Consider the following 27,726-nt stretch of genomic DNA (forward strand, 5'->3'; position numbering starts at 1 on the left):
TGGAGAAAAAAAATCTCAATCTCAATCTCTAATTTGATCTGACTTTCTGTGTGTTTTTAAGGAAAGGACGAGTTTATTCTTAGACTTGGACCAAAGAGATTCTGTGAAGTGAATCTAAACACACACGCAGCCCACTGGTTCAGCGGTGGATTTATCAGCGGGGCTCTGTTGACAGTGCATGCTCATAAATCTGCTTTGTTTACATTGCTTCTGTATACAGATCCCACAATTTGTTAGCCAGCTTGGCATATGTTTGGCAGATGCTGCAGTTTCATCCTATGGCCCTGTATTTGTGTGTGTGTGTGTGTGTGTGTGTGTGTGTGTGTGTGTGTGTGTGTGTGTGTGTGTGTGTGTGTGTGTGTGTGTGTGTGTGTGTGTGTGTGTGTGTGTGTGTGTGTGTGTGTGTGTGTGTGTGTGTGTGTGTGTGTGTGTGTGTGTGTGTGTGTGTGTGTGTGTTGCTGTCTGTCCCAGTAGCTGTCTGTCCCAGTTGTCTAGTTGTTTGAGTAGTGTGTCTGTGTTTGTCTCTGCTTGAATGGTTGCTGTTCTGGTCCATCCTTTAGCACATTGATGGCTAATGGCCGTGTCGCTCACTGAGAGTAACTGATTTGAGAGGCAAGCGACAGGGTCGTTTAACTTAAGAGATGTCCTGTTTTGTCCATGTTGATGTAATATAATAGAATATTATATTCCGGGGCGGCAGTGGCTCAGGGGTAGAGTGGCCGGGTAGAGTGAACTGGAAAACCGCAAGGTTCCCAGTTCGATCCCGGGCTGGGGCGCTCTCCTAGAGTTAGTGTCGAAGTGTCCTTGAGCAAGACGCTGATTAGATCCCCTAATTGCTCCCGATGAGCAGGTTGGTGCCTTGCATGGTTTCCTCCGCCATCGGTGTATGAATGTGTGTGTGAATGGGTTAATGGCACAATCAATGTAAAGCGCTTTGGATAAAAGCTCTATATAAATGCACCATTTACCAATATGCACAGTATACTGTATATTATAGTAATATAGCACTCATATGCATATGCAAAGTTGAAGTAATGTTACTTTAAAATGTAATACTGGTCCATTACAGATTGCTGATTGCCCCCCTAGAATTGTAAAATGAAGTAAAAACATAATCAAAGGCCACGTAACCTTTGATTACTTTAAAAATACATGTACAGTACACATGACAGAAGTACTCAAAGAATCTTTTACTACAAGTTCTTCAGTGTACTGTATGATCAGTTAAAATAAAACAAACACAAAGACCCTCTTGATGAGGTCATAATGTTATAGTTACCCAGACACCTTTATGTCTTTGCTGCCTGCATGCATGCATGCGTCCCTGAACTTTGCCCCCAAGATGCAAAAAATAAATACACACATTTACCGTTACTTTAAAAAATATCTTAAATTAGATAACTCCCATACATGTAATCCATATGTAATTTGTTACTTCAACAAATCGTCACTGTCGGGCAGAAACCTTGTGGACTTTTTATGTTTTTTTCCCCCCTGTAAATGAATGCCCTACTTCTTCATACTATGGTGTCACACAAAAGTAGCAAAAATAGCTGATCTATAAGCTCACAACTAATATCTACATTGGAGCCTTTGGAATACAGGTTCTTTTTTTAGCCTGGCTCCAGCCCCTGAATCTCTAGCCACACCCATAATAAACTAATCTGGCGATTCAGGTGAAACTAAATGAAAATTCAGGCCGAGTGTCAGGCTAGTTCTTTCTTACATTTCCCGAAAAGTAACAGATTTGGTCATACAAGGTTTCAACCTGACAGCGACGACATGTGTGTGTTCAGGTTCAACCCACCATGGAGCAGTATGAACTGGACACGTTTGGGAGGCACCACGACCTGATGTCCAACTTCTGGAACTCGTGCTTCGACGACCTGATGAGCACCGTGTTGAGGAGAGACAAAGACACATCAGACAGCAAGAACAAGTTCCAGGTTCATGCAGATTTAATTTTTATAGCTTGAATTGAAGTCTTCATCATTTATCTAATGCTCTCCTTCAGAACAACTGACAAGTGAGATACAGTAGCATCACGTCATTCAGTGACTTTAACCACATGAACCCTAGCGTCCCTATTATGGGCAAACATTCCGCGCAGAAATAGCAGATCTACAAGTGAGCTTGTATATCGACTGTTTTCTGCAGAGATTTGATGTAGGGGGCCTACACAGACTGGTCAATTCATTATATAGAGTTTAAGATTAAGCTGTCTGAACTATGTACATTATGTGAATCTTGTATGCACATGTGCTTATTTGGTGGTTCACAATGTCAAAGCAGATTCCTTGTATGAAATCCTTGTTTATGTTTATTCTAATATAAGTGTTGCTAGAGTTAACCTGTGACTTTTTCCCATTACTGTGTGTGTGTGTGTGTGTGTGTGTGTGTGTGTGTGTGTGTGTGTGTGTGTGTGTGTGTGTGTGTGTGTGTGTGTGTGTGTGTGTGTGTGTGTGTGTGTGTGTGTGTGTGTGTGTGTGTGTGTGTGTGTGTGTGTGTGTGTGTGTGTGTGTGTGTGTGTGTACAGGAGGCGATAGTGGATCCCTACCTGAAGCGAGTGCGCAGTGAGAACACCAGGTTCCTCATCTGGCAGAAACAAAGCTCCAGTCAGCAGGGGGTGGTGTGGCGCCATTGGAAATCCCTCCGCAGGCTCCTGACCAGTGAGCGAGGCGCTTGGGCCAAGAGGTACATGTCTGCCCGCTCTACGCCAACCAGCGTTTTGCTTCATGCTCTGCAGAGAATGTATCTGTGTTTCACTCTGTCTGAGAGGAAGCAATGATTTGCCAATGGCTCCCCAGAGAGGGTTTGCTCTAAACCACAGAATACTCAGAGAGCAAGAAATTGTATGGAGCTATATTCATATATTGTCGCTGTCGGGTGGAATCCTTGTACAGTATGTCCAAGACCGTTTCTTTTCAGGAAATGGGAAAAAAAATAACCTGTGTTCCAATGGATCCAGTGTAGTTTTAAATAGTCACAACAAGTTGTTTCATTGGTTAAATATTTATAAAAACCCATAGACACACTTAACCACTTTCAAAAAAATACTTTCAAAATGTTGTAAACATGAGTAGACGATCTACAAGCGGCAATTTTCGCTACTTTTGCGCAACACTCATTAGTTTACTAAAGAAATACTTAAAAAGTTGAAATATGGAGATAGAAGGTTTCTACCCAACAGCAACAAAAAGCTCCCATGTGTGTTGTTGTTGACTCCATAAAGTGCAGAGTGCTAGCTATAGTAGAACACAATGGCGTGCATGCCTCTCCCTCTCTGCCGTTCCACCGAGCTGCCCACAACATGACGGGTTGTAATTCTTCTCCTCTATTCTGTGATTCCAGGGTTCAGCCGGAGGTGAAATGGAAGTTGTCCAACGCCGAGACCTATTCAAAAATGCGTCTGAAGCTGGTGCCCAATTACAACTACGACGCTCACTGTGAAGCCAGCGCCCTGCGGGACAACATGGGTACGCCTCGGTTATGAACCCTCTCAATTACAGCACATTAGGCCTCTTTACTCTCCAATCTCCTTTTAACTTTCTCTCTTTTCTCTCGTGTCTGTCTATTCTTACGCTGGAATTTCCTCTGCCTTATAATGTGATCTCCTACGATCACAGGAATGTTGCCTGAACCCTGTCACTCTGACCATTGTATTCCCCCCGGCCCTCCCCCAGTCGTCACTGCATTGCTGGTGATAATGGTGAACTATGACCTGAAACTGTTCCTACAGTTACATGTGCTGTAATTCTCTCTGGTACAGAGCCAGTGTACAGTACCATAACCCATTAAGACCGGGAACAGGGAACACATCTTGTGTGTCATTTTATATTTCTTTGGCTATTAAAAAATAGCAGATATACAAGCTCATAGCGTGGCACCGAGTGCCGTGATATGAGCTTGTAGATCTGCTATTTTTGAAAAATCGTGAAAATGTGTGCAAATCTTTGAATATATATATTCTTCAAAGTGAACGTTTGTAACTCAAATCTTTGCTTCTGGGGATACTACAAATGTATTATAAATCCTAACAGTTTTTTTTTTTTAAACGTATGTCGCTATATGTCAGTGGTTCTCAAACTTTTTCATGTCAAGGACCGCCAAAATTATATGTATTTGGCCGCGGACCCCTCCATCTCAAAATATTTTGTTCCAGGGACCCCCACCAGAAGCAAAGGTTTGAGTAAAAAAAAACAAAAAACGTTGACACACAGATGCGTTCCCGGTTTTAATGGGTTAAAGGGTGACTTACTGTATACTCAATTCCGCACCGGTGTCGCGCAAGGAAAATAGGCGATTTATAAGCTCACAATTTGTCTCGCTGCGATGCGTTGTGAGCTTACAAATGCGTTGTTTTCAGTGCGCCACATGCCATGCAACCAAGTGTAAATCTGATGAAAGTTCTGCAATTGGAGAGTCCTCGGTTAATGTGCCAACTGCATCATCACAGTGTCCCGGGTTCCAGTTCAGATTAAGACTTGTGTTTCCATGTCACTCCTCCTCTATACACATATTGTTGCTGTGACATCCTGAATTTACCTCCTTGGGGAATTAATAAAGTGTTATCCTATCCTTTCTATACCATCTTATTTTCCTGGCTCTCTGTCTTGCCACTGTTCTATCCAATAAACCTGAAATGCCTTAAAAATTATCTTCAAACCAGGGTTTTTGTTTCATTTGGACCTTTTGTTTTCAATTTCCTTTTTTTTATGCTTAGTTTTAGTGTTTTTAGGTCGGAAAGAATTTTAATAAAAGTAAAAAAAAACTTTTATAGCCAAAACGTTATTCACATTTAAAACTGGCACAGCTGAACATTTTGAATATATTTCATATCCACCCCGAATAATAGGCTTATGTATTAAATAAACTGAGAAAGACTATGACTATCTCTATTATTTGTTTTACTTTTTAACTGTTTTTTACTTGTTTTTATTTCAGTGAACTTTTTAGTTCAAAACTAGAACCATCTAGTTTTGGTTATTTCATTAGTATTGGTTAACTATACTAACCTCACTTAAAATCCTTGTGTTCATGTCCGTTTGTTCATGTCCGTTGGGTGTCCAGGAGCGGAGAGCCCTCGTAGCTCTGAAGCTCTGCCTTTCTCTGTGGCCAAGGAGGCCAAAGTGAGTGACATGGAAGACGACCAGTTAGGAGATGAAGACCTGGTCTTTTTAGATAATAAGTAAGTCCTGTGTGACATGGTTATGACACAAATCATTTAGTAAATTAGCATTCAGCAGATTTAACCTTTTTAGTCCTAGTATATACTTCGTCATACGATGATTTTTTTTTTTGGTGTGAAATCTTTTTGCCTATAATGACATTGCAGCGCAACGTGTTGTGAGCTTGTAGATCTGCTATTTTTAGTCATTGCTATTCATTAATATTAAGATGAAAGAGTATTTGAAGTGGTCAAACTAGCAGTAGAATACCTGTTTAGAAGCATCTTCCATAAACATGAATGGTCTCCGAAATGTCATAAAAACAAAGTTTTTCCAAAGCCTCAACCTGTGATTTCTTCAACTGGTTGGCCGTATGTAGAACAACAGCAAAATAGGAGGTTTAGAATGATAATACCTAAACAGCATCATTACATTTTGTCCAGGGTGGAGGGAGAGGAGGAGAACCAGAAAGAGAAGCTGGTTCTGTCAGAGGAGTGTGACCTCATCACCTGCGTGGCGGTGGTTCCGGGTCGTCTGGAGGTCACCACTCACCACCTGTACTTCTACGACGGCAGCGGTGAGAAAGAGGAGACCGAGGAAGGTGAGGAACACATATTTGGAGAAGTTGATTTAACAACTTAAAACCCCAGACGTTGTTGAGCGGGGTCCCTCAGGGTGGTACAGTATACTAGTGTCTTTTCTGTTTTCTGCTCTACATTTAAATATCGTCGTGGAAAATAGCAGATGCTGGGGTTCAAGTGGTTAATCAATTTGACTTTCATTCCAACTCATCTCTCAATTTACAATTTAGGCATTTAGTAGGTTGCTCTAATCCAGGCATATTTACAAGCGTTTATTGAACTCTAGTCATTAAACAAGGTAAATAATCACATAAATAGATTGCAGAAAGAACCGTGTAGGAACTTAGCATCTGTCTGAACAACATGCTATCTTCTAGCACCTGTTGTTTTCATGCTTTTGTCTTTTTTCTTTCTTTTTTTCTCTCTCTCTCTCGCTATAGCTATTTTCAAGATTAATTGTATACATAAATATATATTTACTACTCTCTGTCTCAGGTGAAGCACACATCCAGTGACTCATGTCTGACTCATCAATTATTTTGAGTATATGGGTCGGACATGATTCACAATCTCTACACAAAGAGTTGTAATAGTTACACATGTGTTGGTTCAGGAATCGGGTTTGATTTCAAGAGGCCTCTGTCTCAGCTGAGAGAAGTCCATCTGAGACGCTACAACCTGCGGCGCTCCGCTCTGGAGCTCTTCTTCATAGACCAGGCTCACTACTTCATCAACTTCAGGAAGAAGGTAAAAACAAGCATGGAGTGTTGACGCCCCATTTGTTGCTTTAATGGGAAGAAGTGTGTTTTATAATCTGAGGAAAACGGAACAAGTACATAGAGTTCAAGTTCACTCTTCATAGAATAAAAATCCATGAATAAAAGGCTTGTTCATTGTAGAACAAAGAACACCTAAACCGTATATTCTTTGTTGACCGGAGCCCCCCAGGAGTCTATACTAGGCCCCCCTACTTGTGTCCCTCTACACTAAATCTCTTCGATGAAAATAGCCAATCTACAAGCTCACAACACGTTGCGATACGTTGTGAGCTGGATCAGCTATTTTCGCCAAATGTTCGCCTCAGGTAGATACAGTAAGTCAGTACAAGGTAGCAAAAAACTACATAATATTTACACAAAAACAAAACTGTTATAAGAAATACACCTGGTGACAGGAATCATTAAGGCCTGGATATTTAATGATCAGAAGCATAGGTATCTGGCGTATGTCTTTCTGATTGTGTCAATGGGATGTTGTCGTTCATGTCTCTAGGTGAGGAACAAGGTGTATTCTAGAATCCTGGGTCTGAGGCCTCCCAACCTTTTCTACTTCGGCTCTCGTTCCCCTCAGGAGCTGCTGAAGGCATCCGGACTCACACAGGTACTGTACCGCTCCACGCACGCACTCCATCATGTACAAACGATGAATTTACAGCATAAATTAAATTAAAGTTGAAATGTACAGTATTTTTCAGGGAGAGAACTTTCAACACCTACTAATTGATCACGTTTTAAGTAATACATTCTAGGTCTCTGTCAGAAACTGTACACACCATTACATTAGTTGTCTGTGCAAACATCTCCAATAAAGTGTGACTCTTGTTCTTTATAGAAATGGATTTGCAGAGAGATTTCAAACTTTGAGTATCTGATGCAGTTAAACACCATCTCTGGACGTACGTACAACGACCTGTCACAGTATCCTGTAGTAAGTACCATCAGCCACCTTACTGTGTGTGTTGCTCTGATCGTAATCATAATATTATAATCTTGTCTGTCTGAATGGGGAAAAGGTCCACTTGTGTGTCCTTTGTGAATGAATGCAAAGGCTATGTATACTGTATAGTGTGAGTGTGAGTCTTGACACTTGAAACACAAATCTTTTTGACGACAAACAACTAAACCCTATGACGCCTTCTCTCCAGTTCCCCTGGGTTCTGTGTGACTACGTATCTCCGGTTCTGGATCTTGATGACCCAGCGGTGTTCAGGGACCTGTCCAAGCCCATCGGTGTGGTCAACTCTCGCCATGCACAGAACGTCAGAGAGAAGTAAGTACAGTACTTCACCAGTGAGACTGCTATTCAGTTAAAGACATTATGAGCCCTACCTTACCCCTTATGCCTAAACCTTTCCTGCATCTTTTACTGTTTTGAAAAACATTTTTAAATTGTTCAGATAGCCGATGTACAAGCTCACAATGTAGATTGTCTATTTTCACCATTTTAAAATGTTTTTCAAAATAGTAAAACATGCCTAAAACCATGTGCCAGTGAGTTTGGTTGATGGAAACCATGCATATACTCAACCCTCTGTAATGCATGATTGGACACTACAGGGTCAAGAGTGTGCAATTCCGTAAGGGAGAGAGAGGTCACCGTTTCCATTTCTGCCACAGTACATGCATACTGTCAACGTGCCCCTGAGCACTGCACTCCACTGGAGCAGTGATGCAGTTTAGATGCATTTGTAGAATGGACCTCAGGTCTTAATGGGTTTAAAACGTTGTTCTCTCCACTGGGTGTCAGGTATGAGAGCTTTGAGGATTCGACAGGGACCATCGATAAGTTCCACTACGGCACACACTACTCTAACGCTGCAGGGGTCATGCACTACATGATCCGTATGGAACCCTTCACAACCCTGCACATCCAGCTGCAGAGTGGCAGGTCGGTTAACACAACAACACAACACTGTTTTGCACCATTGTGTGCGTGGAAATACACACACACATCACATCATGCATCACTACATAATTTGCACATACATATGAAAGGACTGCAATGGAAATCTTGCGTTTCTTGCGTTTTATCCTTTTGATAATGGTGTGACAATATATGTATTTTACATTATGTTTATTATCAATAAATAAGTCAAAGTCAAAGAGACACATTGCAGGAACAATATAACACAGCACTACAACAACACAACGCAATGGCAACACAATCACAGCGACAATGCAGTGCGACATGACATCGCGTAACAACAAAACAAACACAACCATGCACAGCCCGACACAGCACAACACACCGAAAATGACACAGCGGTGACAGCACACACCCCAACGCAACCCAACCCAACTTAACACAACACAAACATCAACACTACACGACACCAGGGGTGTCTATCTTTCTATATTCATCTAATTAAGGTGCTGTTCCATACACCTGTGAAGGAAGTAACATTACACAACTATTTATGTCAAGGGGGTGTCCGCTGGCCTAGCGGTCCAGGCGCATACCACATAAGCTGGTAATCCAGCATGACAGCGTGTCGCGGGTTCGACTCCCGTTCCCGACGACCTTTGCTGTATGTCTCCCCCCCATCTCTCTCCCCATTTCCTGTCAGCCTACTGTCCTATCCATATAAAGGCATAAAAGCCCCAAAAATATCTTTAAAAAAAACAAAACTATTTATGTCAATATGGCTGCCATGAATATAAGTGTTTATATACGAATATTATAATTTTTCTTTCCATTTGGCCTCCTTGGCGCCCCCTTGCGGCCACAACTTTGAAAACTTATGCACTGCACTGCACTGCACTGCACTGCAAGACACAACACAACACAACACAACACAACACAACACAACACAACACAACACAACACAACACAACACAACACAACACAACACAACACAACACAACACAACACAACACAACACAACACAACACAACACAACACAACACAACACAACACAACACAACACACTTACGGGTCTGTAACCCTGACAGTGTACAAATGTGATGAATATGAATGTGTACTCTCTCAGAGTTAAATGAACACTGAGGATTGTTCAGCAGAGATTGGGAAATTAAAAAGGTTGAGAATCACTGATATACAATAAGATCAGATATGATTTTTTTTTAAACAGATACATGTGCATTTAGCAGGTTGTGCTGTCGAGTGTCGGGCAGAAACCTCTTATCTCCATATTTTAACTTTTTTTTTTGTGTTTGGTAAATCAATGCCATACTTGATCATACTACAGCGTCACAAAATGCATCGAAACGCGCCGTTTCGTGCCGCATTTCGAGCTTGTAGATCTGCTACTTTTGCTATTTTTGCATTTGTATCCTGAAAAGTAACAGTTTTTTGGACATACAGTATGAGGTTTCCATCCAACAGAGACGATATGTAAGACAGAATACAATGAGATCAGGTACAGTATGATGACACGGGTGTATGGTTGTGTGCAGGTTTGACTGTGCAGACAGACAGTTCCACTCTGTGGCTGCGGCCTGGCAGGCGCGCATGGAGAGTCCTGCTGACGTGAAGGAGCTCATCCCAGAGTTCTTCTACCTGCCAGAGTTCCTGCAGAACATGAACGGTGAGGAAGCAGCACCCTGTGGACCTAAAGCCATGAGCGATGAAAGTAAACGATAAAAATCAAACGGTGGATTGGAAATTGGGTTAAGTGGATACATCAACACTGGTGTTGAGGAACAGTAACTGCCTGTTTTTTATTGAATGAGACCGTAATCAAGTCATTGACGTGTTAATCAGCTCTCTTGTTCTACCAAGTAGAATTAGATTTTCTTACCTTTTCAAGTAGTCACCCTGATGGTTGCTAATCACTGAGGGTTTCACTGTGCTTCCGTGAAACCCTCCGCTTGTTATACCCAGTTGAAAATAGCATGTCTCACCAAAAATACATAGTAAAACACAGGATACACGAGATACAGGATTTTTAAGTAATAAGTTAACCAGGAAGTGAATGGAGCAGTAAATCTTCGGATCACGTTATCTCCTGGTTCTTTTTGAAAAAACGGGGGGGGAAATCAAAAAAATAAATTAAATTTGTTTTTGTTTTAAAAAAAGAAATTGTCATAAGTCGTCCTTGGCAGTTTTTAAACAAAAAAGGAAAGTGAATTGTTTTGAAGGGTGGTCATTGTAATGTACACACACACACACACACACGCTGAGTTAACTGGTTGTATTTGCTGCAGGTTTTGACCTGGGCTGTCTTCAGATGTCTCAGGATGCTGTGACTGATGCTCTGTTGCCTCGCTGGGCCTCGTCCAGAGATGACTTCATTAGGAAACACAGAAAAGCTCTGGTGAGATCATGCAGACACTCAAACGCACAGGGGTCAGGGGGGCACGTCGTCACGCCGGTGGCTGACCGGATAGTGCAGGGGCTCCCAAATCTTTTCAGCTAAGACGAAGGATACATTTAGCTGCTGTCAGGGCAGAAACCGTTCATCTCCATATTTTAACTTTTTGATTTTTTTTCATAAATGAATGCCCTACTTGATCACACTACAGCATCTCACAAAACCATCAAAAGTAGCAGATCTACAAGCTCGTAGATCTTTGAGCTTGTAGATCTGCTAAATTTGCTATTTGGATCCTGAAAAGTAACAGTTTTGGACATATAAGGTTTCCATCCGACAGATACGATTTGGTGTCTCCCCAGGACCCAAACTTTTCTGAAAATGTTTCTATTTTGTCTTTAATTTCTGAAAAAGAATATTTTCTTGCAACCTATAAAAATGGGACCGTGGTCGCCCCAACCCATTGTTTGGGAAAAACTGGGATAGTGCATCAACCTAATCATGTTCCATGTCCTCTCGCTGCCCTCAGTCCCCTGTCTCTCTATATCTAAATAAAGCAAAAACCCACACACAGTGAAACGGTGTCATTTTATTGGCCAAGTAGGTTTGAAAAAACAAGAGATGTTTAGCTATAACATTACAAGGTTACAAAAGGTGATAAAACATGTATGATAAATAATCAGTCAGTAAAAAGAAGAGCGAACAGGACACTTTTATACAAAACGATCTGGGAGTCTTGTTTAGTTTACATTACACCGCATATAAATCCATTTGTGGAGTGTGGTGAATACACAGTGGTGTAAGCTGGCTGCTCTGGGGGCTTAGCAGCCAGTCAGTGTATGTGTCACAATGGAACAGAACCGCTCACATCATGGAGTTCAAATCCAAATCATGTGTTGCATGTTCACTCCACTGACCACAGAAACGCCCCCGAGATCAGATCATCAAAACAGTGTTGCCCTTATTATAAGCGACGTTGGGCTTGTTTTTCTGTAAAGTTGCTTGTAAATATTGGTAGTTGCGGGTTGCGGTTTTTGGGGGCTTGTTTCTGAAGTTTAGTTGCCTCTTTGGGCTTGCTTCCTAATGTTGTTTAAACCAGTCGTTCTCAAACATTTTCATGTCAAGGACCCCCCAAGTTGTTTGTCTGCAGACCCTCATCTGAAAATATGTTGTGCCACTGCCAGGGTCCCACCATACAAGATTTGTGTAGTTAAAATGTAAAAAATATATATGTATATTCCAAATATGTTTTTTTTTTTTTAAATAGCAGATCTACAAGCTCACAACGTATTTTCAAATAGCCGATATACACATAGGGGTCAAGTGTGACGCATATTTTGGGATTCTTTTCGTACGGGAGCAAGGGGGTGGAGCATCCGGTTTCTGCGTTTTGGCGAAGCGTGGAGTTCAACATTTGGTGAACCTTGGACCAGGCGTCAACCAGAGGCAAAGAACCGCCGTGGTTGACCCCACTTAGCAGGCATTGTGCTTGTAGTGATCTTTCAGTAGAGCGAACCACTCCAACGTAAGTCAAATGAACTACACACCAGAAACACCACTGACCACTGACCGCCACCCTGACCGCTACCCTCAAGACAATATTTGAAATGGAGCCTGATGTCTCACCATGTGTTGGCTACGAATCTACCTGTGTTTTGTTTGTAGCAGCAGGGATTCTTTGCAATAAAGATATATTATTATAAAGAATGAGTGACTGCCCCTCCAGTCACTGACTTAAAAAAAAAAGCATACATACAATTCCTTTGCTGCTCAACTAATGAAAAAAGGTGTGGTCCAAGGTGACAGCATTCTATATACAGTATGTGTGTGTGTGTGTGTGTGTGTGTGTTTGTGTAGGAATGTGAGCATGTGTCCAGTCACCTCCATGAGTGGATCGACCTGATCTTTGGCTACAAGCAGAGAGGGGAGGAGGCGGTGGAGGCCCTCAATGTCTTCTACTACTGCACCTATGAAGGTAGGTACACATCCTGTTGGCTTTTCAGCTTTACAGCACCTTGCATGCTAAATACATCTACTGTACCACTGGTGGAGAATACAAGAGAGGAATGTATGCTTGTGTGCGGGACTGTGTGTGTGTGTGTCTGTCTGTGTGCGGGAGCATGCATTTTTGTGTGTGTGTGTGTGTGTGTGTGTGTGTGTGTGTGTGTGTGTGTGTGTGTGTGTGTGTGTGTGTGTGTGTGTGTGTGTGTGTGTGTGTGTGTGTGTGTGTGTGTGTGTGTGTGTGTGTGTGTGTGTGTGTGTGTGTGTGTGTGTCTGTCCAGGGATATGAGTGATGAGATGCAGTCCTTGGTATAGGGGTGAGTGTTGTTGTGTTTGGTTTTATGTTCATCATGTCTGACCCGTCCATCGGTTCTCCTGTGACCCGTGACTCTGTAGGCGCCGTGGATCTGGACGCCATCGCCAACGAGAACGAGCGCAAGGCCCTTGAAGGCATCATCAGTAACTTTGGCCAGACTCCCTGTCAGCTCCTCAAGGTCTGACTCCACTCTCATGCTAACAGCCTGTGATTAGTAACATCATTCAGAGTTCTATCTGCTCAGTGTGAGGAATGACTGGGGACTATTACAGAGTCATATGAACTGTGTCTATTTGCTGCTGCGGTGGAGGGATCAAATGGACCCCTGTTTGGGACGTTTTAATCCATTCAATCCGGGAACGCATCTCTCATTGTAGATTTCTTTGGCTATTAAATTTTTTTTCACGATTTTTCTAAAATAGCAGATCAGCAGCAAGCTCATAGCACAGCACTCAGTGCCGTGCTATGAGCTTGTATATATGCTATTTTTAAAAAATCTTGATTTTTTTTTTGCAAATCTTTGAATATATATTCTACAAATGTCTTCTAACTCCTAACCGTTTTTAAAAAAAAGCTTATTTTGCTATATCAGTGGTTCTCAAAAGTTTTCATGTTAAGGACCCCTAAAATGATATGCATTTGGCCGCGGAGCCCCATCTCAAAATATTTTGTTCCAGGGACCCCCAGAAGCAAAGATTTTAGTTAATAGTTTAAAATGATTTTAGTTCAAATTAAAAATGTTTGTTAAAAATGTTCGCTTTAAAAATATATATATTCAAAGATTTGCACACATTTTCAGGATTTTTCAAAAATAGCAGATCTGCAAGTTCATAGCGCGGCACTCTGTGCCACGCTATGCACTTGTATATCTGCTATTTTTGAATAGCCAAAGAAATCTAAAATGACAAAATCTGCTGCTTTTGATATTTTTTTAATTTGTATCCTGAAAAGTTACAGTTTTGGACATATGAGGTTTCCACCCGACAGAGACGATATGTATTCGGTCCATGGACGCCATTGGAAAAAAATATTCTGTAGGGGAGATTTATCAACATTTGTCTAAAAATAGCAGATGTACAAGCTCACAACAAGTCGCGGCGCGTTGTGAGCTTTTAGATTGGCTATCGTCTAATAGCACTACCACTGACAGTGCTATTAGATAAGATATCATTTTTAGCTTAAAATTAAAAGAGGGCTTAGAACCCCCTCAAAGAGACCCCTGGAGGTCCCCAGACCCCACTTTGAGAAGCAGTGGTTTGAAGGCTCTACGTTGGTCTCACAGATCAATGTGTTACTGTTTATGAGGATGGCCGTGACTCTGAGATCTGTTCTCATGCTTCACGTTACTTTGGTAACACACACACACACACACACACACACACACACACACACACACACACACACACACACACACACACACACACACACACACACACACACACACACACACACACACACACACACACACACACACACACACACACACACACACACACACACACACAATCAGAGAAGAGAATAGTGTAAGGTATATCTAGTGTGTGGTGGTGGAGGAGTTGTTTGTTGAATGCTGTAGTGCTTCCAGATGTGTTGTAGAGTTCAACATGGTACGTTGAGTTCAGCCCATCCCTCCATGTGTTACTTTCGATGAATTGAGTACAGAGGACCCCAATGGAAACAAGCCATAGTGCTTTCTTGGGTTTAAAATCCTCTTAACATACCTTGTATTGTACTGTACTCCCCTGTGCTTGTCTTTGCAAACTGTTAATTAAGTATTCAATCAATCAATGTTCCATCCAGGAGCCTCACCCTCCCAGGATGTCTTCTGAGAACGCATCCAGGAGACAGTCTCGTCTGGACACTCTGCCCCCCAACCTGTTTGAACACCTCAACCAGCTGCGGCCCTTTGTGGAGGTACAGTTGAGATGATGCTCTCTAGCCACAGTGGTTCTCTCAAACATTTTCGTGTCAAGGACCCCCAAATTAATATGTATTTGGCCGCGGACCCCCATCTGAAAAGGTTTTGTGCCAGGGACCCCCAGAAGATTAGTTTTATTTCAAAAATAGCAGATGTATAAGCTCTTGTACCTTGTGTATCTGCTATTTATGAATAGCTAAGGTATAAATGGATAAAGTGGTCACCACCCAACTTTATTCAAAATGTATTCTTTGGTGTGTGTGTGTGTGTGTGTGTGTGTGTGTGTGTGTGTGTGTGTGTGTGTGTGTGTGTGTGTGTGTGTGTGCGCGTGCGTGCGTGCGCGTGTGTCACCCTCAGGTGGTGAGTGATGGGCTTCCTCTGGTCCAGGCAGTGGTATCTAAGACACTGAATCGTTCCATCATCCAGGGGTCCGACGTCCTGGTAGGCTGGAAGATTTAACCATTTAAAACCCACTATAGTATACTGAACTAATGCTTAGTTCACCGGGGTTGGTTCTGTACTTGGTTTGCTATTTTTTCCCCTTTACGTCCAACAGCAATTTGTTTTTACTATTTTCCAAAACATTTTAAAATAGTTCAAATAGCCGATCTACATGCTGACAACGTGTGGATGTAGACCGGCTATTTTCACTATTTTTAAACGTTTCTCAAAATTGTAAAAAAAAATCTAAAAGGTTTAGGCACAAGGGGTAAGATATCTCTTCGCCAAAAAGAGTCGATCTAGATCTGCTATTTTTGGTGAATGTTCCCCCCGGAATATATATACATACAGCTTGAGTTTACATTGTATCGTGGTTAATGAATAATCAGTATCATTGTGATCAGTTGAATTTCAGTGCATTGAAACCACATGTATGCATGTAACAGTATGTGACATAAAGAGTGTTTCTTTGTGCCAGGTGACGGTTAGCGCCAACGGGTTGATAGGAACACACAACTGGCTGCCCTACGACAAGAACATCGCCAACTACTTCACCTTTACTAAGGACCCCACGGTGACCAACCCCAAGTGAGTGTCACGATATGTCTTTTAACCTACCTTTCACCTTTCATTCAGAGGGGGGAGTGGTTCTCCTCATTCCAGTGAGTAGTGAAGGCTCTTGTCATGTTAAACACAAGGCCGTAGCTCCATACCTCAGATATCTATATCGCCCTATCTGCTTTCCAGCTCAGCAAGGATTACTTTAAAGCGTAGTACTTTAAAGCTGTATCTAATCAATTTTAACCCATTCAATCCGGGAACGCATCTGTGTCATTTTAGATTTTAGCTATAGCCATTGTTTATACTTTGGCTTTTCAATAGCAGATATACAAGCTCATAGTGCGGCACTGAGTGCCGCGCTATAAGGTTGTAGATCTGCTATTGTTTTGATTTTTTTTTGCAAATCTTTGAATACACATTCTTCTGGCGGGGTCCCTGGAACAAAATATTTTGAGATGGGGGTACGCGACCAAATTAATGAATTGGGGGTCGTTGACATGAAAAAGTTTCAGAACCACTGATATTACAGCAACATTTTCTGAAAACTGTTTAGAAGACATTTGTAGATGGGTTCCCGGATTGAATGGGTTAAAAAGAAAAAAAAGAAAAAAATAGTTTTAGCAGATGTTTTAGAGGATCGTTACAGTTTAAACCTACAGTAAACACAGATCACATAAACACAGTATAAATCACAATGCAAACCCACTTGAACTCACAGAGTATGTAACTCTTAAATGTCACCACGCTTATACGTTGCAAATAGAAGACTCCTCCCTCTCTTGCCCTGGTTTATAGCAAACCATACCTAAACGTTGCCCTCTCCTTTACCTTTTCTCTCTATCCCTCTATCTCTCCATCCCTCTATCTCTCCATCCCTCTATCTCCATCCCTCAATCCTTCCAGCCTATCCCATTCCATCATCTGTCCATGTTGACAGCAGCATTATCTTTTGAAATTCTTGTTTCCTCAACCTTGTTTACAACAATAAAAGAGCATAAGGACAAATAGTAGTAATAAAAATGGATTAATAAAAAACAAAAATAACTGTACATACATAGGGAATTATCAACAATCCTGTACAGTCTGTAATATACTGTAAATGCAAATGTTTCATCTAGAATTCATTATTTTATCAAAATTGATAATTTTTTGTAATCGATTAAATCGATTTGTTGGATTAACGGTTGCACCGTCTCTGTTGGGTGGAAACCTCATACAGTATGTCCAAAACTGTTACTTTTCAGGATTCAAATAAAAAATATATCAAAAGTAGCAGACCTACCGGTACAAGCACAAAACACGCCAATGACGTATGATCGAGTAGGGCGTTAATTTACGAAAGAACAGTTAGAATATGGAGATAAAGAGGTCTTTGCTCCAACAGCAGCGATATCCTAACTGTTTCCCTCCCTGTGTGGTCCAGAACGCAGCGCTTCCTGAGTGGACCTTTCGCTCCGGGGGTCGGGATCAGCGCCCAGGTCCTGGTGGTGTCCAGCGATGGCCGGCTGCTGTTCAGTGGCGGACACTGGGACTGCAGCCTGCGGGTCACCCTGCTGGGCAAGGCCAAGCTGGTGGGCAGGATCTGCAGACATATCGGTGAGTCGGACCAGTAGGGTTTCATTTTATTTGATGTGTTTTTCAGCTTTTTACCCCTTTTTCTTCCTAATTTAGTCGTTATGCCAATTGATTCCTCCCCACACACAATTGTTTTGTGTGTTGTTCTGCTGACTCGCCTGCCAGTGAGGAGCCCCCACGGGAGGACGTAGAGACAATTTTGTTCGCATAGACGCTCGTCAGGACCAGTGGTTTTCAAAGTCCCCCTCCTTTCCAATTGGAAAGGAGGGGGAAATGACAAATAATAAACATTTTATTCTAATTTTAATTAAAATTATTATTTTTTTATTGTAGATCTATAAGCTCATAACACATCATAGTGTGACTATGGCTATTTGGGGGTCCTAGGCATAGAAAAGTTTGGGAAGCTCTCCTGAGTTGGACTATACTTAGAGGACTGAAGTCTGACATCACTGCCACTAGAGGCCGCTATACCCCTGGGTCACAGAGCTAATTATTCCATAGAAAATACCATAGGGTCTCAATAGCATCGTGGCATATAAGAACCTTTTTCCAAAAATAAACAAATGAGCCTGGCGATTTTACTCATATGGATATGAATCAAATCAAGTCAAGTCAAATCAAACTTTATTTATATAGCACGTTTACAACAACCCAAGCTGACCAAAGTGCTGTACAGGGTTAAAACAAAAACAGTTCAAAGCATCAAAACAAATGAAAAACAATTCAACAAAAACAATTCAAAGCATCAAAACAGATGGGTTTTAAGTAGTATGAAGCATCAACTAACGGTGAAAAAGTACAAATTCATCCAAAGAGAAGAAAAGAAATCAAATTTTCCAACATTTGCAAGATAAACAAATTAAAATAGCAGATGTACAAGCTGATGTACATCATACATGATGCTATATTAACTAATTTAGCTGGGGACCCCCTACAACCTCCCCAAGGACCCCTGGGGGTCCCCGGACCCCACTTTGAGAACCAATGTGCTATAAGATGCAAGGAAACACTTGTCAACATCCTTCCAACATCCTGCCAGCTGTTTACATCACGAGCAAATTGAAAACAAATCAAGTAATGAACAGAAAAGCCATGTGCATATTTTCTGTTGGCTGGCTATAAGCAAACTCACAGCTGTTTCTGTGATCGTTTGTTGTGTCCCGTGGCAACGGTCATAAACAGGAAGTTCACAAAGGTTGAAACATTAAGGCCATGTGTTATTGTTTACAGAATGAAATGTGATTAGTGTCTTTTCTTGTTATCTTATTAAGTTACAATGATTGACATGACAGTGCTACCTCATTTCTCATTTTTAAGCCTACATTTTAATAATTTAGCTGGTGTTCTGATGTCTAACCACTTGATACCAGTGCTGCTCATATTTTAGTTGAACCACATAAACCCTAGCGTCCCTGTTCTGGAGTGAACATTGGGCCAAAATAGAAGATCTACGAGCTTGTAGATCTAGCCTGACACTCAGCCTGAATTAACATTTTGTTTCAGCTAGTTTCATCAAAGAGTGTTGGTGTAGAGGGGGAATAAGGAGTAGACCCCTGGGGGATAAGAAGAGTCTAATAATAATAATAAAGTAATCCATGCTGTGTGTGTTCTCTCTGCAGATGTGGTTACATGTCTGGCCCTGGATCTGTGTGGTATCTACCTCATCTCTGGTTCTAGAGACACAACCTGCATGGTGTGGCAGGTTCTACAGCAGGTAAACACATGTGTGTGTGTGTGTGTGTGTGTGTGTGTGTGTGTGTGTGTGTGTGTGTGTGTGTGTGTGTGTGTGTGTGTGTGTGTGTGTGTGTGTGTGTGTGTGTGAGAAGTATATAGTTTAGTATATTAGTAATTAGTACAAATATCCATACATGTACATAAGTGTTATGTTATGTAGCTGTGTTCTCTGTGGTCTAGGGGGGCTTCTCCAGTGGTCTGTCTCCTCGTCCAGTGCAGGTCCTCTGTGGCCACGACCAGGAGGTCACCTGTGTGGCCATCAGCACTGAACTGGACATGGCTGTCTCAGGGTCAAAGGTGAGAGTTCAGAGGTTAACATTATATTTCATGAGTTACAAGAATCCACTAATTGGTGGCTAGTAGGGCTAGAACTAATAAGGTAGTACTGTATTAGAGTAATACAAACATTTATTGATTTTCTGATTGTTATATTATAAGATGTTATAATTTATTAAGCAAACAGCCTGTAATTGGATACAAATACACAAATATAGTGCACACATTTTAGATTACAATTCAGAAACTAAAAATATAAACCAGCCAGTACCAAATACCAACCAGTACCTAACCAAATGAATCTCAGATATGTAACAATATAGACAATATACAATTTACATAGTCTAAATATTATCATCACATTATGTAACAAGGGCGACCTAGAAGTATGTGTAGTTGAGCTGTGAAATGCCAAACTTTGACGCCAATTTATATAATTATCTTACGTCATCGAGGTAACTTAATACAGGGAGGTGAAATGGCTTGAGACAAGCTTCATTAGTTTCATCCTTTTACCATGAATAGTTCACAAGTCCTATTCACCTAATAGGTTAATCTATAACGGACCTTTTTGACATTGACCTTTGACCACCAAAATGCACCATTATGTCAGAAATCAACTTAGAGCTTGAATATCTGAACTGTCATGACCTTGTGTTGAGATGTGGTGATAAAGAGGTGTTTATTTTGGACATAGGAACATACATCATACATACTAGTAATTTGTCCCGCTCTCTGCTGCGTGTCAGGACGGCACGGTGATCGTGCACGGCATCCGAAGAGGGCAGTTCCTACGGTCGTTGCGGCCTCCAGGCGAGAGCTGCGTGCCGGCTACCATCTCTCAGCTGCAGGTGGGCATGGAGGGACACATCGTGGTTCAGACGTCTCTGGAAGGATCCTCGGGAGGAAAGGTAGGGAGCTCCATACACTCCCATACATTACAAACGTAAATACAGACACACTTGTTTTTCTCAGGTTTCTTACACCTGAATTATACTTGATAGTGCATCGTGTCTGGCACTCAAATGAGATGTTCCACAAGCTTGTTGTGAGCTTGTAGATCAGCTATTTCCGGTGCGAGACGCCAGTGCGCAGCTTTGTATAAAACTGTCTTTACTTACCACTTATATTTTTTATTTCTGTGTATCTGATAAGGGGCTGTCTGTTTACATGACTGCATTTGTTCTTATTGCTTAGATTTACACCACTGATGAGTGTGATGTGAAATGGGTTCATTTCACAACGTCCTCTGGGAACATGCATTACGTGTAACAAAGATACAGATTTCCTATTTAATTCTATTAACTTGCTAGTTCTTACACGTTACAAGTCTGTGACTTTCTTGCCCAAAGTGTTTTGTGTAAATACAAAAATAAAAATTTCAGGAGCATTTTATCACAAACTGCATAGAGATTTGTAATGCCTATCAAAAACAAATAGCAAAGTAATCATAATCAAACGATACACATTCGAAATGCATGTAACAGAAATACTGCCCATCTCTGTCTGTTCATATGACGATATACAGTATATATTTGTTCATTTTCCTTCAAGGGGAAGTATTCGCTCCATGTGTACTCAGTGAACGGCTGTCTGCTGTCGTCCTCCTCCATGGAGGAGCAGGTGACAGCTCTGCACCTGGTGTCTGACTACGTCATCGTGGGCACCTTGCAGGGCAACCTGCACATACGAGACCTCTTCAGGTACCAAACACACTGTTATGATAATAATAAACTTTCAAAGCCGCAATACACAATACTTTTCAGAGTGAGAGAAAAGAAGTACAACAAATATAAAACATATGGATGGATCGATATCCATCCATATGTTTTTTATTTGTTGTACTTCTTGAACGCATAAATAAAAAGGAAAGATAGTAATGAATAACAACAATGAAATAGTGACCAAAGAAAATTATGCAAAATCCAATACACAGGATGTTGTCTATTTTGATGGCTCAAATAGTTGGTTCACTGCACAAACCGCTCAGACCTGACCTGCAACGGCATGGGTTCCATTTCCTTCTCCTGACCTGAGTCACACCTCAGTCCCCTCTCTGTGCTTCCTCTTTCCTTACTTTCATAATATTTGAGATGCATATGTGACAATGCAAAAAAAAAAAATACAAGCTCAGCTTATAGATCTGTTATTTTCACTATTTTTGCATTACACTGTTGTTAGATGAAGTATGAAATAAGGGCATTGATATATAAAAAAAAAACATTTTAAAACATTTCAATATTCGTTCAATCACTAAGAAAATAATCAACAGTTGCCCTATTCTCTGCCTTGGTTTGTTTGACAGCCTGAGTTCGGTGGAGGCGACCTTGGTCCTGAAGGTCCCCATCAGGAGTGTCTCAGTCACCAGGGAGAGCAGTCACATCCTGGTGGGTCTGGAGGACGGGAAGCTCATCGTGGTGGGGGCAGGGAAACCTGAGGAGGTGAGAAGCCAGGGAGGGGCGTGTGTGTGTGTGTGTGCGTGTGTGCGTGTGTGTGTGTGTGTGTGTGTGTGTGTGTGTGTGTGTGTGTGTGTGTGTGTGTGTGTGTGTGTGTGTGTGTGTGTGTGTGTGTGTCACTCACTCACTCACTCTGAATAATCACATGCTAACGACTTGAAATGAAGTCATTCAGATTATAATCTGCCTTTTAAATCTATTGTCATTGAACCTGAATGTTAGGGATTTTGTTTGCGTGTGTGTGTGTGTGTGTGTCTTCACATGGCCTCAACCTGTTGTTCCTCCCCCCCCGTCTCAGGTGCGGTCAGGTCAGTTCTCTCGACGCCTGTGGGGCTCCACGCGCCGCATTTCCCAGGTGTCCGCGGGAGAGACTGAGTACAACCCCACCGAGCATGCTGGGAAATGATACACGTGGGTCCCGGCATCAATCCCACGGCGGCGGAACATCAGTTCGGGATTCAAAGGCCCCCCAGAGGTCACTGACACGAAAGCGCGGCCGTGATTCTCTCATGTGACTCGACAAGGCCTTTTACCACTCTGACTCACTCCTCGGAGCTCTCTGGGAGAGCGACCCGTACACACTGTGCACTTTTGTTTTCTGCAACGGAAAAGAAACAATGTTAGACTTTTGAAACTCTCCAATCAGCATCATTCCAAAGAACGGCCTTGTGTTTTGGGGGGGGATGGAGAACAAAGTTGTTGTGAACCGCTGTATGACAGTGTGTGGTTGAGTCACTTATCGAGGGGGGGGGGGTGGGGGGGGGACGCACCATGATTCACTGTGGTGCAGACAGACGCAGAATGGACTCACACAGAGTATCTGTGAACTCCCTAACCCAGCGATTCTCAATCTGTGGGCAGGGTCCCACTGGTGGGACGTGAGGATATTGCAAATGGGCCCCCAAAATAATTGACACTATGATTTTATTGATAACAAGAAAATTTAAATTTAAATTTTCAAAACAACTGAAAAAACTCTGATAAATGCACACGGCCCACCCATCTGATCACTTAACACGGCAGTGGTCAGATGGGAGAATGCTTCGTTTTTGTGATGAGAAGTGGGCCCTGATCCACAAAATGTTGGGAACGGCTACCCTAACTGTGTGTGTGTGTGTGTGTGTGTGTGTGTGTGTGTGTGTGTGTGTGTGTGTGTGTGTGTGTGTGTGTGTGTGTGTGTGTGTGTAGCCATGGCATTTCCCAACCCTCCTCGAAACTAACAACTGAATACAATTATTGTGGGAGAGATTTCCATGTTGCAATACTGGTAAACACCACAAGAGGGTTGGCTTTGTCTGCGTCTGCGTTTAAAACTGTGGCTGTAGAGTGTGTGTGTGTGTGTGTGTGTGTGTGTACAGTATGCATACGTATGTGTGTGCGTGCCTGTGTGCATGTTTACTAATGCCCTTTTGGCCCTAAGCAATCTTGTTCATGTTAAAGCAATAACTGCTTTAATGATAAATACATCCACCTTCTACAGTTTTAGACATTGGATATTATGAACCTTGTGAAGAGATGTCTTCTGTTGCCTTACATGGAGGAGAAAATGCCATTGTTTGATCCCTATAAACATCTGCTCTGAGATAGTTTCGGTTTTCAATACTATTGACTATATTAGTATAGTCTAGATGTTTTTAAATCGAAACTGAAAAGTGCCTTTTGCATCTATGTATCTCCAGCCATTTGCACGCAATGATCTCCATTGTATATCTGTTTGTATTCTCTGTCTTGCAGCCGCTGCTGCTCTCTGTCGCGCATTTTAGCACACTTTATTCTACTGTATGTCAATGAGGACTCTGCCCTCTGCACCAAAACAATTTATACATTACACACCCTGCCTGCATCATTGTTAATTAGCCTAATGTTCTGTTAGCTGTTCGCTGAATGCATACTGTGTGTCATGTTCGTTTTGCGAAGCACTGAAACCATTTAAAGGAGGGGGAGATGACTGTGAAGTACATGAACGGAGAGACTGTCGAGTGAACAGAGGAATGTTCCTCCTGCCAGCTCCTCGCTCCTGCGGCCGGAGCGACTTAATTGTTATGCACTGTCATGATGGAGGGGAGACGAAACTAAGGGAACTGTTTGGGTAAATGCAATACCAACAAAATGGAGCACCCGTTTTCTCTCCATGTCTCTGTAGGTAATGCACAGAACAACCCTGTGAAAAACAGCATAGAAAACACTTTTTCTTTTTTTTTTTAAAGGATTTTTGCTGTGCATCCCTGTGAAAGTCAAGATCACGTTTCACTTGTCTGCTGTCACATTTTATTTAGATCACCTAAAAACCTCTGGGTTTTAATTAACGGGTTATGCGTGTTCGAGGTGGTCTGTGCAAAGAAGAAATGCTTTTTATGTGTGTGTAAGCAGCACACACACACACACACACACACACACACACACACACACACACACACACACACACACACACACACACACAATTACTAATACTTTGCCAGTTTGCAAACTGTTACCTGTACAATATTGCTGCATTTCCTTGCTGTACGTGTTATGAATGTATTTTGATTAGGTCATAATTCTGGCTCGCTTATCATGCTGTTTGATTATCACACAATTCAGTCAATGACCACTGAATGGGTCAGGGTTCTGCATTATACTGTATGTGCTGTATATAACTGCTGGACTATTTTGAGTGTCTTAAATTTGTTCCATTCCAACTGAAGCCTTAAGTTTACTTCATATTCCAGCACACAACGTTGTCCCTCGTAGAAAAACTATCATTTCCAACGAGCGACAGTGCTGTGTGGCAGAGAATGGATCAGGCTTTAAGTCAGGCCAGCACTGTCTTGAAATCTGACTTGTTCCACCTTCTTTTAAATCAGTTTTAATGTTTGTATTGTTCTTTGAAGATTTCTGGGGAAAGAAATGCACATGCTTTTTCAAAACTAAGCTGTCTGCCTTCTTTTTTTTTTATATCATAACCAGCAGCCATGTGATACTGTTGATGTCTGTTTGTCTGTCTGTCTGTCTGTCTGTCTGTACAGTTCCATTAAGCATCTGAGTTGTTTGGAGGGTTACATTTCATTGAAACTGGTCTTGGAAGATATCAGCTGCATCACATGATGCTGTTCATTCGTCTGTATCTGTCACAGTAAGTAATTGGCCGTGGGAACCAACGATTCTCGAGCCATGTAGCGCATAGCACAAAGACTATCGCCTTTCGCCATAGTGTGAGGCAGATTGATGTACATGTACGTCTCCTGGATATGATGCTAGTTTGTCACAACCCACCATAGACTAGAGGACTTTAGCCCCAATCCAACTCTTGATGCTGAGTGCCAAGCAGGGAGGCATTGGATGCCATTTTTATAGTCTTTGGTATGACTTGGCCAGGGATTGAACCTTGACCTCCCAATCTTTAGGGCGGTCACTCTAACCACAAGGCCACTGAGCTGGTATTTGCCACAGTGTACAGTTGTATTCTATATAAAGCTTTGTTCAGACTGCAGGCAAATCCGATTTGTTTCTCAGATCTGATCTTTAGGACTGACTGTCCACACTGTTATTTGCATGTGATCAGATCGGGTTTGTGTATTCAGACATCATCCACCTATCTGCATTGCCTGCTGTGGTAATGACTAACAACATAAGTGGGAGAACTGCTTGATTGATACTAATCTCTCAAGAACAGATTCAGAGCTGCGCAAATGCAAAAGTGAAAAACGCTGGTGGCGCTATTTTTCCTTTTTATTTGACGATGTGTTCCCAGATTGAATTGATACTAACCGTGATACTGACCATGATAGGACATGATTGACCATGAGACTACTGACCATGATACTGACATTATACTGACTATGATACTGACATTATACTGACCATGATACTACTGACATTATACTGACTATGATACTGCCATTATACTGACCATGATACTGAGATTATACTGACCATGATACTACTGACATGATACTGACACGATACTGATCATGATGATAGTGACCTGAATACTGATATGATACTGACCTGATTCCAACCATGATACTGACGGTGTTGCTCGCAGAGAAAAAAGCTGATCTATAAGCTCACAATGCATTGTGGTCTTGTAGATCTGAGCAACACCGTCGTACAACAAAGTATAAATCAGGCTTCAGTGTCCAGATTCTAGACTGAAACACATCTTTAGAAATCAGATTTGAATAGCATTTCAAACCACCTAGGAATGTGGTTGAAAACTGATTTTTACTGTTCAGACTTGATCAAACCAATCTGACTCCTATCTGACAGGATTTGGGCTACCAGTGTGAACAGAGCCATAGTGCAGTGTTTGTGGGTAAATATCCCTTTTTTGGTTTTCCTACATATCTTTTTTATTATTCCAAAATACTTTTTTTTTTAAAACATCTGAATCATATTTCATAAGAATTTGTTCAATTTAAAAACAAACCAAAACAATCTAAGAAATTCCATAAATGAAAAAAACATAAGAACTAGGGAAAATAGCAGAAAGCTGAAAATAGCATTGAGATGCGTTGTGAGCTTCTATTTTCACTAGTTTGGATCCTGGGGGGAGACATCACATTTCTCATTTGGGTCTCGAGCTAAACAGTTAGGGAACCACTGTAAGGCAGTCAAAAAAGGAAACACTTCATCAAATCAGACTTTAAAAAGCATCAGAATGTTGATGGTTGTTAACTTGTTTCCCCAATCTTTTTTTTTTTTTTGTTGCTGAAATCCATCGACTTGCTATTCCAAACACCCACAGCCCACATCCTGAGCATGATTGTCCATAATTGGGTCGAAAATGAAGATTGATTCTTCTGCGAACCGCACTGCTGACATGCTGTCCCAGGACAGGCCCGAGTCCTCTGCTGTAGAAACTCTCCTCCGTTGGCTTGTGTCTGTGTGATGATGCGTTTTAACCCTATCGGGGGTGGAAGAGGTCACGAGCAGGCAAAGGCACATTTTACTTGAAGAGGAGTCCTTTGATCCCATGGTGGGTTGAACATCCTGCCAGCCTTGTCGTAAACACCTCCAGGGGTAGCATAGAGGAAAGAAGTAGGGTAGGGGGTGATAAAACCAACTTGTAGATCCACTCCCCCCTACATCTCAGTCAGTCAATCCAAGCAGAGAAAGAGAATGGGGGAAGTGGGGGTGGGGGGGGGGGGTGAAGGATGTCTGTGCTCGTCCACAATGGTAGGAGGAGTTGACACCTCGCTCTCGGTTGTTTTGCGGAGGAGGCTTCTCCTCCTCTGACCCTGCAGGGTCTGGATTGGAAGGAGGCTGGGAGATGGAGGGGAGGAGATGAGGGCTAACGTGAGCTCTCGCAATCTTGGGTGTTGTCTGAGTCGAACGTGCCAATAGCCGCAACAACCCACAAACCCAAACCCCTCCCTCCACTCTGACCCCAACTCTCCCTTCCAACTCTCCCTTCCAACACCCCCCACCCCCCTCTTCTGTAGCATCTAAGTACTTCCTGGGCCAGAGCCCAGAGGGCCAGGAGATCATGACTTTTTATGGCCACCTTTCACTGCACTGCGAAGTTCTCACCCACGTATGACCACGCATAGCGCTCCTGCTCAACATAATACCCAGGGTTAAGGGTTCTGCATTGTCATGTCTTTTTTTAGACACGAACAAGTCGTTGTGATGTACCTCGTTTATGGACTGGTTGGTTTGAAC

The 27,726-nt window shown here is 42.0% G+C and overlaps 1 protein-coding gene across 5 annotated transcripts in view; it reads left to right on the plus strand.

Annotated features, from left to right (window-relative positions):
- LOC311042418 (neurobeachin-like protein 2) overlaps positions 1 to 24,989 on the plus strand; it is a 67,705-nt gene extending 42,716 nt beyond the window's left edge. For 3 of the 5 annotated variants that reach the window (XM_084053134.1, XM_084053135.1, XM_084053136.1), the window contains 24 exons: positions 1,797 to 1,946; positions 2,537 to 2,694; positions 3,352 to 3,476; positions 5,071 to 5,188; positions 5,612 to 5,769; positions 6,363 to 6,496; positions 7,022 to 7,129; positions 7,361 to 7,456; positions 7,674 to 7,798; positions 8,276 to 8,416; positions 9,946 to 10,076; positions 10,696 to 10,805; positions 12,660 to 12,777; positions 13,200 to 13,297; positions 14,920 to 15,033; positions 15,395 to 15,478; positions 15,957 to 16,066; positions 17,463 to 17,635; positions 19,237 to 19,331; positions 19,532 to 19,648; positions 20,377 to 20,538; positions 21,182 to 21,330; positions 21,933 to 22,068; positions 22,382 to 24,989. In XM_084053134.1, coding sequence (XP_083909260.1) covers positions 1,797 to 1,946; positions 2,537 to 2,694; positions 3,352 to 3,476; positions 5,071 to 5,188; positions 5,612 to 5,769; positions 6,363 to 6,496; positions 7,022 to 7,129; positions 7,361 to 7,456; positions 7,674 to 7,798; positions 8,276 to 8,416; positions 9,946 to 10,076; positions 10,696 to 10,805; positions 12,660 to 12,777; positions 13,200 to 13,297; positions 14,920 to 15,033; positions 15,395 to 15,478; positions 15,957 to 16,066; positions 17,463 to 17,635; positions 19,237 to 19,331; positions 19,532 to 19,648; positions 20,377 to 20,538; positions 21,182 to 21,330; positions 21,933 to 22,068; positions 22,382 to 22,489 — 3,018 coding nt within the window. In that variant the 3' untranslated portion in view covers positions 22,490 to 24,989. The remainder of the gene's footprint in view (positions 1 to 1,796; positions 1,947 to 2,536; positions 2,695 to 3,351; positions 3,477 to 5,070; positions 5,189 to 5,611; positions 5,770 to 6,362; positions 6,497 to 7,021; positions 7,130 to 7,360; positions 7,457 to 7,673; positions 7,799 to 8,275; positions 8,417 to 9,945; positions 10,077 to 10,695; positions 10,806 to 12,659; positions 12,778 to 13,199; positions 13,298 to 14,919; positions 15,034 to 15,394; positions 15,479 to 15,956; positions 16,067 to 17,462; positions 17,636 to 19,236; positions 19,332 to 19,531; positions 19,649 to 20,376; positions 20,539 to 21,181; positions 21,331 to 21,932; positions 22,069 to 22,381) is intronic. The other 2 variants (XR_014600506.1, XR_014600507.1) reach the window with 2 other exon arrangements.
- The last annotated feature ends 2,737 nt before the right edge of the window (positions 24,990 to 27,726 follow it).

The sequence above is a fragment of the Gymnoscopelus microlampas genome (genome assembly GCF_963454915.1).
Source record: "Gymnoscopelus microlampas genome assembly, chromosome: 3".
NCBI lineage: Eukaryota > Metazoa > Chordata > Actinopteri > Myctophiformes > Myctophidae > Gymnoscopelus > Gymnoscopelus microlampas.